The following is a 13,506-nucleotide window of genomic DNA, read 5'->3' on the forward strand; positions in this document are numbered from 1 at the left end:
ACCAGATATTGAGAGTTTCTATAATAAGACTACATTTTCATCCATTCTATTCTTCTAATGATATCATGAAATAATTGAGCATATAGGGATTTGTGATGGGTAAGGAGAATAATAATGGGGTGAAAGACTAATGTTTATTTGGAAATAAGTATCATTGTGTTAAATTAAGCTTTCTCACAGAAAATAAGCTAAATTGTTTCAATTGAGATCTATTTACTATGAACCAAGGGGGACATCCCATCATAATCACAAACCAATTATAGGTGTATGTTATTGTAATTTCCAATTATATCCCATTTTATTGCCCATACAGTAGTCAATGTGATTAGAGCAATCAATTATAGCACATGCTTTTGAAATTTCACAATCTGTGCACGCATTTTGGTAGACAAATGCAAAGTCAGTCAATCCCTTTTCAATCAATGACTAGCATAGAGATGCAAATAAATGCATTTCAATGATTCTGGAGAAAAATATAGTGGCAAAAAGGCCCTACTACACTTCATCTTCATTCTTATTGGTCAGAGATCCCTGGATATGATATATACAAAACTTCTAGAACTAATTCTAACTGTAGTATCATTCCTATCAATGGCACTTGCAGAAATGTATCTCTAATCAGCTTCTGGAGACCGCATAGGCTGCAAAATGGGATGAAGTATTTCTACATTTTTCCCCAAAGGGGAAAAAAATCTTCAATAGTTTCTTAAGGGTCAGGCCTCTGAATAATAGGACAGTAATAATAACAGGTGGGGAAGAGAAAAAAATATGGCAGAAATTACCTTGTGTTTTGTGATATTATTCCTTAGGAAGTAATTGAAGTGTGAAAAATAATGTAGCCACAAAGCTACCAGAGGAAATTGTATAATACAAGAAAAGATATTCACATATCCTCTTCGACTCCCTTTTCACAAATAAATGCAAGAACACTACTCTCCCAAGTTCTTATCTTCATGGAATGAGATTTCAAAGGAACAAATTCTCTTTTCATCAGCTTGAAATGAGAACTAATAAAAAAAACATGCAGAGAATTTCTCTCCATACCAATAGTTGCATTTCCTCTAGACAAAACTTTAAATGTTCTAGACTTGGAAAATAAATGTTCAATCCATCTATAGCATTGGTTTGTGCATTGTGGATATTTTGTCTTCCTCCAAACAACACTAATTGCTTTTATATATTTGGAAACATTAAGCTGAATCTATGCCAGAAAAGGGAGATTTCCATATTGTATTGGAATTGTGTTTTGGGTAATATTTTACCCACCAGCTGGAAAGACTGCCAAAATTCCTAGATAGAAGAAACCTTTCAACCCTCAAGAATAGAGGGCTGAAAAAAATCCTGATCTTCCTACCATATATTTTGGATCATCAGACTGCCTTTCAGGTCCTTCGCAATATCAAGCTATATTTTCTCTTGCTATCTGATATCTTTTATGTTATTGTGACTAATATCCAAAAGAAGGACAATGGCTAAATTGTGCTGTATTGCATTTGTTTATGGTGAGCTTAAAAATCAACTTTATTTTCCTTCTTATGTAGTCTATTCATCCACTATCCACCATCAGTGTTTTAAACAAATTAAATAGATGTGACAGCTGTATCTTAAGAATACCCCAGTATCAGAAAATACCTGTAAACAGTTGTGTTGGCTGGTTCTTGAATAGGTAAGATGTATCCTCCTCTAAGATGAAGACCAAGTTTGTTTTCTGGAAGGAACATTTGACACTTTTGTTTTCTGCATGGTGTTTTTATACCCTATTTTTTATAAGGAAATTAGAATAAAGGTTTACTATATTCATAAAATTGTTAGTATCCTACAAACAAAGAAGAATGCATATATTCCTTTTATAACGGGAATTGGCAGAGGAATAATATCATGACTCTATAGATGTATTTTGTATTATATGAAATAAAAAAATGGTTAAGGGTCAAGTCAATTAAAAAAACCAACCTAGTATACAGTAAATCAACTCTTCCCTTCATATTGAGTAAATCCAATTGTCACATTTATGGGGGGAAGGGAAACTGGAGGCATTCACCTTGATTCAATTTGGAAGTTGAAATTTATCTATGAATTTTAGCTTCATATAGTCTTCATGTGCTTCTTAAAAAATATTGTATTGCAACTTGTCTTTTGCTTTTTTTTTTTTTTTGCAGGATAGTATTAAAATATAAAATTCTCAATGACCCACTCACACCCTACACGACTTTCTTAGAAAGGCTAGACAATTTGTTTGATGTACTACTTCTTTTTTAATCATCAAAAGTAACCTGATTAAAGCAATGCTTCGGTGAAAGTGAAATATTCTCTTTGATCCAAAGAATCTAAGCACTTTGATTTGACCTTTTGTGTCTGAGTACCCCTACAAAATTCTATGCAGCTCCAGACCTTTGCCACATATGCATTTTAAAGGGTATAACTAAATGATGTACAGATTGCTACACAGCAGAGTTAATTTGAAAAGTTAATAGTAGACTTTTAGGGGAGACATTTTATAATAAACATGCACTTACTGTCTCATATTCATACCATACAGCATCAGGGATGTATGCTGTTACCTTATCAACACCCTGAAATATTAAAAAGAAAATATTTCATTTATTACCAACATAAAGGGAAAATGCCTTGATATTATTAGATTTTTTTTCCTAGGCTGGAGGTAGGTGAGGGTGAAAGTCTTTCTCTTTTATTCTTTCCTGACTTTTCTACTGGAAAAATTATTTGTCAAGCATTTTTTCATATTATAATGTCAATTGCTATTTCCACCACAAAATGCTCTAAAATGACTGTAGACATGGAAGGTTTGGAGAATGGAAAGTGATTATCAAGCTATCAATAATATATGCTGGTGGATTTTCATTTGTGGCAGAAATAGGTGTAGTTTTTGAAGCAACACTGAAACAAGAAAGAAAGAAAGAAAGAAAGAAAGAAAGAAAGAAAGAAAGAAAGAAAGAAAGAAAGAAAGAAAGAAAGAAAGAAAGAAAGAAAGAAAGAAAGAAAGAAAGAAAGAAAGGCTTCCTTTATAATAATTTGCAAAATTTCCTTTAGTTAAGCAAAGGGCAAACTTTCTACTTTCTTCAGCTTGGTGCCTTACTGGCATGGGTGGATGAACAAATGAGCAATAAACCTGTATCAGTATGTGATGAGAAATAGGGAGAGGGAAAATGAGAGCCTGACAAAGAACAGAGAAGTTCAGAACCAGTTTGTGCCAGTCGTCAAGGCCATGCACCCTAAAGAAGAAATATGGATTACCCCAAACATCTCAGCACTCTCAAAACCCCTAGGCAATCTTCATTTGCTGAACACAAACTGACCATAAAGGGAGGATTGGGATGAGGGGAAACTTTCTATATCTTTTTAGCACAGGAAATTTACTTCTAATCTGACATTACTGTACCCAGCATGTTTTCATTAAAAAAAATCCATCACTTCAACCAAATGGAATGAGAGTCTTTCTTTCCTAAGGGATTGGACTGGGGCAGGTCTAACACAAAAGGAGATAGGAAGGAGCTGTGATGAAAAAGGACATGCTCATCTCTTTCACTCAATTATTTAAATTATTTTATTACTTCTACTCTTCTATTCATCATTTAACAGAGATTGTAATGCAGGCTTAGCATGTACTCACTGCAAAACAACACTTATGTATATTCCAACTTTTAAAAAAATTAAATGTACCGGATCTAAGACTGGAGTAATAAGTAGTCCAGGTCCCCACAAGAATTGTCTGTCAATAGTCCAGGTGGCTTCATCGGAGTAGAATCTAAAGAAATATTACTTTATTAAAGTTATGTTTTTCTAATTGGTGAATCTTAAATAACTATTTATGCATTGGAAACCTATCTGACTTTCCCTGCTTTGATTAAATCCAGATACAAGGCATTGCAAAGGAAGTTGTTTTCTTGGAAGGAAGCAAAGGCAAGTAAGGAGACATAAAAATGAAGAAAGCCTCTGTGTTGGAAAGCAGCAAAAACAACAGCACTTTCTACTACCTTAATAATAAAATCAGATTAAATACATTATCAAAATAAATTAGAAAAAAAATTCCTTCATCCTTCTGAGAATAAGGTAGAAAAGTGAAAGCTCTTTTGCACTGGGAGAACATTTCTAAGCAATTGCAAAGGCAGATTTTAACACAGCTTTAGTGTCTACAAAAATATCCCCAGAATGTTAGGAAATGCTTACAATGTTTTGAACAAATTCCAGATATCTTCAAGCATCAGTGAGGTCCAGGCATAGAGATGGTTTTTATTTTTCCGCAGTTTAGCTTGCTGGAAACTAAAAGTACTTCTCCTGGAGTTTATTAACTGCACATCCCATAATGATTAATTATGATAATTGTCTATTTATTCCTGTGAGAATAAGCCTTATACATTGCTATAATCCTCCCACTGAAATGGAAATGAATCTAGAGCTTCAGCTATGCCTTTCAGAATGCCAAAGCATTTGTCTGTCTGTCTGTCTGTCTGTCTGTCTGTCTGTCTGTCTGTCTGTCTGTCTGTCTGTCTATCTGTCTATCTATCTATCTATCTATCTATCTATCTATCTATCTATCTATCTATCTATCTATCTATCTATCTATCTATCTATCTATCTATCTATCTATTGAAGAACCTGTTCTTTCCAGTCTTAAGCATTGCATGTGGTTCTTTAAATCCTCATCAGAATAATAATATTCTGATAATACTTAACACTTGATTATTCTAATTCACAACAGAAGAGAGGCATGCTACTTTCTTGTTTTAAAACATTTATAAAATTTAAAATCTGTGAAACTTTCATCTGGGACAAGACTTTTAAAGAATTTAACTTTCTAATCTGAAATAATATTGGGATTAACTACTTGAGTCTATAAATACAGTCTAGAAAGTCAGTGTCTATGTGCATTTGTCTATGTGGTTGTGTGTGTAAGACATAAATATAAATATAGGGATACATAAATATGGAAAGTGTAAAGTTCTTTCCCATCACCCAAAATCTTAAAAGCTGAAACTTACTCATGTAGAACAGGTCTTGCAACTGTCTCTCCCCGAGTATGTGCTTTATAAAACAGGGTATAGAGATATGGCAACAAACTGTAACGTATTGTTAGGTAGTGTTTCGTTGAATTCACCAAAAGTGAGTTGTGTCCAAAATATGCTGGATCTTTAGGCTAGAAATAAGTATTTATAAAGTTACTGGGGAGAAAAAAGCCTTCAAACAATCAGAAGCTTGATCTAATTTTAAAATTGGGCTTACAGCATATGCCGCAGCATTGTGATTCCTAGAAAATGGGTAAAATGCTCCAAGTTGCAACCATCGTCTGCAAAGTTCTTCTGAGACATTTTCAAGGAAGCCGCAAATATCTGCCCCAATCTAAAAGAGAAGCACATTAAAAATCATTGACATACTGTATGATATGTCTGCATAAAATGTGATGCTGTCATATCTACAAATTCCACATTAATCATTTCTCAGAGGACCAGTATAAATTGATTCACACTGGTCTTCGATAGAGGTTTTAAAAAATCTAAATCATGTTTGGATGATTGAGCAAAGAGAAATAGGATAGAATAGCAATGAGATCAGCCATTACTGTATATGTAAATATTTGTATCTGACTTTTCTAAATATATTTATATGTATATGTACCTATACATATATATGTATGTACACATATATACATACATGGATGTATATGCATGAATACATATGTACATACATATACATTCTATGATTAAGACACCAGCCTATGAAAAATCAGTCAAATTTATAAGAGACAGACAGCTTTTCAATGTATATTTTTATAAAAGCCCAAGTACAAAAAGAAGACAAGCTTCAGGCGATTAGATATTGCATAGTATAGTAGCCAATGCAATAAATGTCTTTTCCAACAAACAAACAATCAGCCTCATTTCAGTATAAAAAAAAAGAGAGAGGAAGAATTTACTAGCTTTCCTTATGAGACAAGGAAATTCATATCACATTGATGTCCTTTCAGTAACTTTGATTCTCAGCTACTTTTAAAACTAGAAAGAAAATCTTATAAAAAAAGATCTTATAAAAAAAAATCCATTGCCCCGTCTATTCTGAGATACCTTTAAATCCATATTTTTGCTTTTTAAAATAATTTTGTTTTCTGAATACATCTTTCTGTCTCATCTTTATTCTTTGGATTACCACACTGCAAAGTGGTACTGTTTTGGAATTGCAGATCATACCACAGGAGAGAATAAAGGTAGCTCAGGGTCGAAGTATGGATCCTTGGTGCTGTTTGAACTTGCTTTCAAATGCTTCACTGCCCAACTATGTGACATTATCAGCATGGTGCTACATAATCCAGTAATGAAACATTTGCAAGTAAACAACCAACCTCATAGAGGACGAAGGGTTCCTCAATTCATGCAGCCTACCAAAGGATTACTCCAATAGAAAAGAGATAGTCAGGCATTTCAAAGTATATAATTGAAGTTTACTATATTATATGTTGTGTAAACCAAGTCTAAAGAATATGGTATGCATAGATCTCCCCTAAAGGGATACATATTTGTTGCTGACTGGGGAGAAAGAGGGGGAGGTTAGAGCGGCATCCGTGGCTTTGCTATTGGACCAGATGGAATATGTGCCTACTTCTTAAGAAAGCTATCCACTGCCATAGCCAAACCTCTAAGCATAATCTTTGAAAAATCTTTCAGGACCAGCTCCTTGCCTAACCTATGGTCACAAGCCACAGTCATCCCCATCTTCAAAAAGGGAGACCCAAGCCTAGTTGAAAATTACAGACCAATCTCCTTATGCTGCGTCACCTGTAAAGTCATGGAATTAATTATTAACCAATCCATCATCCTCCACTTAGAGACAAACAACCTACTCTCCAATAAACAATTTGGTTTCAGAAAAAAACTATCCTGTAATCTGCAACTCTTACACTGCAAAAACATATGGACGACACAACCTCGACCAGGGCAAAGCAATAGACGCAATCTACATAGACTTCTGTAAAGCCTTTGATTCAGTGGTACACGACAAACTACTCCTAAAAATAAAATCCTATGGTATCTCTGGACAACTGAATAACTGGATAGAAGCATTCCTGGCAAACAGACAACAAATGGTCAAAATTGGGAGCGTCCTATCAAATTCTGTACCTGTCAATAGTGGTGTCCCCCAAGGCAGTGTTCTAGGACAGTTCATCAGTCTGGAACCCACATTACGTATCTGATATTAGCACAATTGAGAAAGTCCAGAAATATTTCACAAGAAGAGTTCTCCACTCCTCTACTCATTGTAGAATACCTTATGCCACCAGACTTGAAATTCTAGAACTAGAAAACCTTGAATTACGCCGCCTTCGGTCTGATTTAAGCATGGTATATAAAATCATACATTGCAATGTCCTACCTGTCAATGAATACTTCAGCTTCAACCATAACAACACAAGAGCACACAATAGATACAAACTCAAAGTTAACCGCACCAAACTTGATTGCAGGAAATACGACTTCAGCAACAGAGTGGTCAATGTCTGGAATACTCTACCCGACTCTGTAGTTTCTTCCCCAAACCCCAAAAACTTTAACCTTAGACTGTCTACTATTGACCTCACCCCTTTCCTAAGAGGTCTGTAGGGGGCGTGCATAAGCGCACCAACGTGCCTACCGTCCCTGTCCTATTGTTTCTCTTATTCTTCTTTTATTTTTCTTATATGTACCCATTTCATGTATTCACAACTATGTATACACTTATACTTATTATCTTGTAAACAATTGGCAAATCAAATAAATAAATAAAATAAATAAATAAACAAACAAACAAATAAATAAATAAATAAATAAATAAATAAATAAATAAATAAATAAAAATTAATCCAAAACTTTATCTTATTTTACTATAACAAAATTTAACAGTTATTATAGTTAAAATAGCTTACAAAAGGATGTCCGAATAGACCAAATTCTAATATTCCTGGTATTGACCATTTAATATCATTCCAAGTTGCAAAATTATCTCCCAGCCAATGTCCTGTGAATTTTCCAGAACCAGAAAATGTTGATCGGGAAAGAAGGAAGCTTCTACTTTCACGGAATATAGTCTTGAGTGCTCTGAAAACAACATGAATTTATAGCATTAAGGAGTAGCTTTATTTTGTTGGGACAAAAAATTTGGAGAAAATGAAAGGCAGGTTTCAACATAGCATTTGTACTGACAACAAATCCAACAAATTATTGCAAAATTAACATGAATAGACAATTAAATATGGGCCACACTTTCAGATCACATCTTATAATCTGTGTGTACTAAATAGATGACCTTTCAATCCACAAGAAGGATTATGTCAATAAGCATGTTTTTCCAAATTGCAAAAAAAATTAAATTTGGTTTCATTCCTGGATGGCGTTAAGTTTCACAAAGGAACAAGATCTACCAGATCTTGTACTAGTAGAGAAATTAATGGAATTGCTGTGTAGTAAATTAATCATTTTTTTCTAAGACACATTCTTAGATTTGTCTTCTTCTGATTACCTGTTGCAGTCCAAAGTGAAACAAAGGAAATCTGGCACAAATTAGTTTGGATGAATTAAAGGGAAAAAAGAATACATATTTCCTTACTTATCAGTAGCTATAGACATGAAATAACCATAGAGGCTGTGAACATCGTAGTGTTTCCCTGCCTTTTGGACTGCATCCATACAAAGTGTCTTTGAATACATAACTCCATCCAGAATTTCTGCAAAACAAAGAGATTTTAAAAATCCATTAAATTAAACAATCTCTATTGAACATGTCAATATATAGCTCTCTGGAAGAATAGACAAACAAATGTCATTTTTTTTGTGGTATTCCATTTTTTAAAGTTATTTTTTTTCACTTTTCTTTAATCCACTACACTAGACTAGTTTTTAATACAGTTAATATTCAATATTGAGTTAGCTAATTGAAAATTACTTGACCAAATCTCTAAATCAGTTTTATGAATGCAATCAGAGCTTGTATCAAATAAGATACTTCTTAATTAATTCAATACTTCTCTGTTTTAGAATAAATGTTATTACAAATAATTGCAACACGATTATATATGAATCCAAAGGAATAAAATTTCCTAGTTAGATTGAATCCATGGTATAGAGTCTCCTGTTTGGACAGAGGGTTAAACTAGAAGACCTCCAAGATTGCTTCTACTTCTGTTATTCTGTATTCTATATCAAATTAGATGTGGTTTAATATATATATATATATATATATATATATATATATATATATATATATATATATATATATATATATATATATATATATATATATATATATATATATAATTTGTTTTCTTAAGTTTTCGCGGTACTTACATGTATGGCATTCAGCTTTGTTCGGGTATTTTCCCATGTCATAGTAGTTGTGCTTTTAAAGTTGTAGCGACGTTTCGGCAGAATCTCATCTGCCATCATCAGGCTTCTGTATAGTGTTCATCTGTGAGTCAGGCTTTTACAGTGGTTTCAGATTTGAATTTGGGGCAGCCTATTGCTGTGCCAGAATGGTTTTTTCTTCATCCTGATTGGTTGAGAGTCTTGGTCTGTGTTTATTGGTCTTGGAGTTTGCTGTGTTCTGCTTGATTGGTGTTTCTAACATCTTCTATCTGTTTTTTGGCTCTTTTTGTATCTTGATTGGCTGGCAACATTGTGTTACTTACAGACCAAGACTCTCAACCAATCAGGATGAAGAAAAAACCATTCTGGCACAGCAATAGGCTGCCCCAAATTCAAATCTGAAACCACTGTAAAAGCCTGACTCACAGATGAACACTATACAGAAGCCTGATGATGGCAGATGAGATTCTGCCGAAACGTCGCTACAACTTTAAAAGCACAACTACTATGACGTGGGAAAATACCCGAACAAAGCTGAATGCCATACATGTAAGTACCTGCGAAAACTTAAGAAAACAAATATATATAAATTATAGTAGCACTTTTTTTTTTAACCTTGCTGCACTGAAGTTATTTGTTTGGATTTAAAAATCCACCAATTAAAATTCTTTTAGTTAGAGATAGCGTGACAAGTTGTACAGTCATCTGATAATTTAGCAATTAGTTTTTTCTGATCTTCCAGAAGAATCACTATGTTGTAGCAGATAGGAATTATTTAACAATTGGTAAATGAATCTGATTGTGAAAATGTCTAAGGTTCTATCTAAGGATCTTACATACACAGATATAGGAAAAAATCTAGCATGGAAATTAAATAATTTTGATTTCAGTTGAGAACGTACTTGGAGTAAAAGGTGGGTAGTTTAAATTGTTTGCTGCACAACCAGTTTTTGATCCTTTGACAAAATTGGATACCTCATTCATGTCCTATGAGAAAAGATTCATAGAAATTCATGGATTTGTAGTTGTGGTCTTCAGACATAACTCATCAGGACCCCTGTCCTATTCAACTTTAAAAAAAAATTAAAAAGCAACCACTCCTAGCAACATATTTAACTGCCACAATAATGCCTGCCACAGAGGTACCCATGGGTTACTAGAGAAGATATATGATTGAAGGGTCCTTAGTGCTCTCTGAACTTGATTTTTTTTGCAGACATTTCATTATCTAAACTAGGTAATTATTATCAGTGAACTGATGATGTTACCTAGTTTGGTGATGAAATGTCTCCAAGAAAACAACCAAGCTCAGAGAGCACTAAGGACCTATCATTTCAACCCTGAGCCACAAACATTTTCCTCTAAAAATATGACCCACTTTCTAGTAAATGGGTGTTTTGGGACTGACAAAACCCATCATGGCAACAATTTTCAAGTTTACCTTTGAATTTTGTAAGCCAGTTACAGAGAAATTCCAATGCCTGTTTATCAAATTCTTAAGTGAGTAGCAGAACTGAATGGTGTTATTCATCTAGTTTTTCAAATGTTGTTGCCTGTCTCAGCTCTCTAACTCTTTAAAAAGAGAGACAGCCTTCCTTTTTCAATGGGAAATTTCTGTTGCTATGGACAATAAATCACAACAGCAGACTTTGGCTGATTTTATATGTAACCAAAAATCAAATTTTATTAGTGTTTGGGTTGTTAAACCACAAGAAAATTCTAAACCTTCAGGCTTACACCAGAAAAATAAGATAGCATCCTAGAACAAGGCTATTCTGCTATATTGTTGCTAAAAAAAACAAAGTGGATGTTTTCATGTAATCCCTTGGAGCTGAGCTAGATTTAGAAACTAGACTATACCAACAATATTTTACATGTATTTAAAAAAATCAAAACATTATACAAAGTTTATATTCCTTGGGAAGAATGTATTGTTGCCTATGAAAAAAATAGAAACTTAAAGATGGATATTTTTTGCTTATTGCTAAGATTTTTGCTAAAAAAGGGACATGGTGGCTCAGTGGATAAGACTCTGAGCTTGTTGATCAGAAAGGTCTACAGTTTGGCAGTTCAAATCCCTAGCACCATGTAATAGACTGAGCTCTCGTTACTTGTCCCAGCTTCTGCCAACCTAGCAGTTTGAAAGCATGTAAAAATGCAAATAGAAAATTAGGGACTTTTGTGGGAAGGTAACAGCATTCTGTGCACCTTCGGCCTTTAGTCATGCTGGCCACATGACCACAGGACATCTTATGACAGTGCTGGCTTTCTATTAGAGATGTGCACTGTTGTGAATCAATAAAAGTGAATAACCTAAATGCAAATTAGGGGTTGAAAACCTGCACACTTGATTGGTCCTTATACAACAACTTGGGATTGGGTCAGAACCAGTCCCTGATTGGCCACTTTTGGGACTGTCCTTATTGGTCAGTAGTTTGAACCTTATGCACATTTCATTGGTTAACAAGTCAGCAGCTAACCCTATAAAAGGGTTACTGCTGCCCATAGCATTGCTCTGTTATGTTTATCACTTTATTAAAGAGTTGAAGTCACTGGTCAGATGTCTGGTCTCCATTATTCTCCATACTTAACACTGGCGACGAGGATGGGATTCGGAGACCGAAGAGCTGACTAATCTACAGAGCAACTAACAGAGCACGTGGTCGAACACGCACCATCAACGGCAGCATGGCCAGCGGTGCCATACCACCCGCTCCATTCAATCCAGAGACCGAAGACTGGGAGGCCTACATGGATCAGTTCCAGATGTTTCTGGAAACTAACAACTTGAAAGATGCAACAACCGGCAAAAAAAGAGCTATCTTTCTAACGCATTGTGGACCAACTGTGTTTAAAATGGCAAAGTCGCTTGCCAAGCCAGCAGAGGTAAAAGAAATGGACTGGGACGTCCTCGAGCCGTTACTACGGGCTCACTACACGCCCTCCGTACCAACCCTAGTAAGAAGACACGAATATTACCAGAGGGATCAACGGAAGGGCGAAAGCCTTGCCAATTACATCGCGGACCTCCGGAACCTAGGAGGCCTCTGCGGGTTCGCAGACTTAGAAGAAGCCCTCCGGGACCGCCTGGTTCTGGGCCTAGAAGACGGCGCAATCCAGAGCAAAATTATGGCTAAGGGGGACATCAGCCTCACCGATGCCCTTAAAGAAGCCTCGGTAGCAGAGGCGACAAAGAAGTCGGCAGCCCAAATGCGCCGCACCAACGCACCGCTACGTAAACTCGCCACGGATACTTCGCCTCGCTCAGAGAGACACCCGGTATCAACGCACCATGAAGACCTAGAGTCCCCGTCCAACAGCGATGAGGAAGAGGTCAACCGACTTCGAACGGAGAGAGACCAGTCCTCACAACACTCATTTCGACCGTGTGCCGGCAGTGGAGCGAATCACCCACGATCCGGCTGCAAATTCCTTGACGCACTTTGCCGCCATTGCGGGAGACGCGGTCACATCGCAAAGGTTTGCAGGAGCAAACAGAACTCCAAACCCCGACAGGCCGAATTCCAGTCTTCAGGATTCTTCGGCACACACCGAGAAAAATTGAACCACTCCTACAGAAACAAGCCATCCACCACTTCCACCAGGCGCGAAGAAACCAGGCGGGAAGAGACCCACCAAACAATCACCATAGGCCACGCTACATCCCTTGATGCTGGGAAAATCCGAGTAAAGGTCGCCATTGAAAACAAACCTTGCATGATGGAGGTAGACTCGGGATCAGGGCAACCGAATTCCCGTCGTCAGATCCCGCAGATTCCAGGTCTCATTCAAGGACCGCACTGTCGCATTACCACTGACTGCCGTGGATCGAGACAGGCCTAGTCTTCTAGGCCTCCAATGGTTCAGACCGCTCGGAATCACTGTGGCCGGAGTCCACAAGGCCGAAAGCGTCGATTGGGAGGAAGCACTCGTGACAAGAATTCCAAGACGTTTTCGCGAACGGACTAGGCAAGTATAAGGGGACCCCAATCTCGTTTAACTTGAACCTGAAATAGCACCCATCCGCCTTAAGCTGCGTCGGGTGCCGTTCGTTTAAAGCCTAAAATCGACGAACAACTCGATAAGCTGATAGCGCAGGGTGTACTGGAACCCACCGACCACGCCCGTTGGGAAACCCCGATAGTGACGCCTAACAAGC

At 36.3% G+C, this 13,506-nt stretch overlaps 1 protein-coding gene across 1 annotated transcript in view; it reads right to left on the bottom strand.

The window, feature by feature from the left end:
- The window catches only part of SI (sucrase-isomaltase), a 180,985-nt gene that overhangs the window by 57,708 nt on the left and 109,771 nt on the right, over nucleotides 1-13,506 (bottom strand). Inside the window, exons 15-21 of the mRNA XM_087965277.1 lie at nucleotides 8,593-8,710; nucleotides 7,913-8,084; nucleotides 5,242-5,358; nucleotides 5,001-5,155; nucleotides 3,682-3,766; nucleotides 2,517-2,573; nucleotides 1,633-1,757 (exon numbers count right to left, since the gene is read on the bottom strand). Coding sequence (XP_087821403.1) covers nucleotides 1,633-1,757; nucleotides 2,517-2,573; nucleotides 3,682-3,766; nucleotides 5,001-5,155; nucleotides 5,242-5,358; nucleotides 7,913-8,084; nucleotides 8,593-8,710 — 829 coding nt within the window. The remainder of the gene's footprint in view (nucleotides 1-1,632; nucleotides 1,758-2,516; nucleotides 2,574-3,681; nucleotides 3,767-5,000; nucleotides 5,156-5,241; nucleotides 5,359-7,912; nucleotides 8,085-8,592; nucleotides 8,711-13,506) is intronic.

The sequence above is a fragment of the Notechis scutatus genome, chromosome 4 (assembly GCF_049901735.1).
Source record: "Notechis scutatus isolate UNSWTSFEM ecotype Mainland chromosome 4, rNotScu1.2, whole genome shotgun sequence".
Classification (NCBI taxonomy): Eukaryota; Metazoa; Chordata; class Lepidosauria; order Squamata; family Elapidae; genus Notechis; species Notechis scutatus.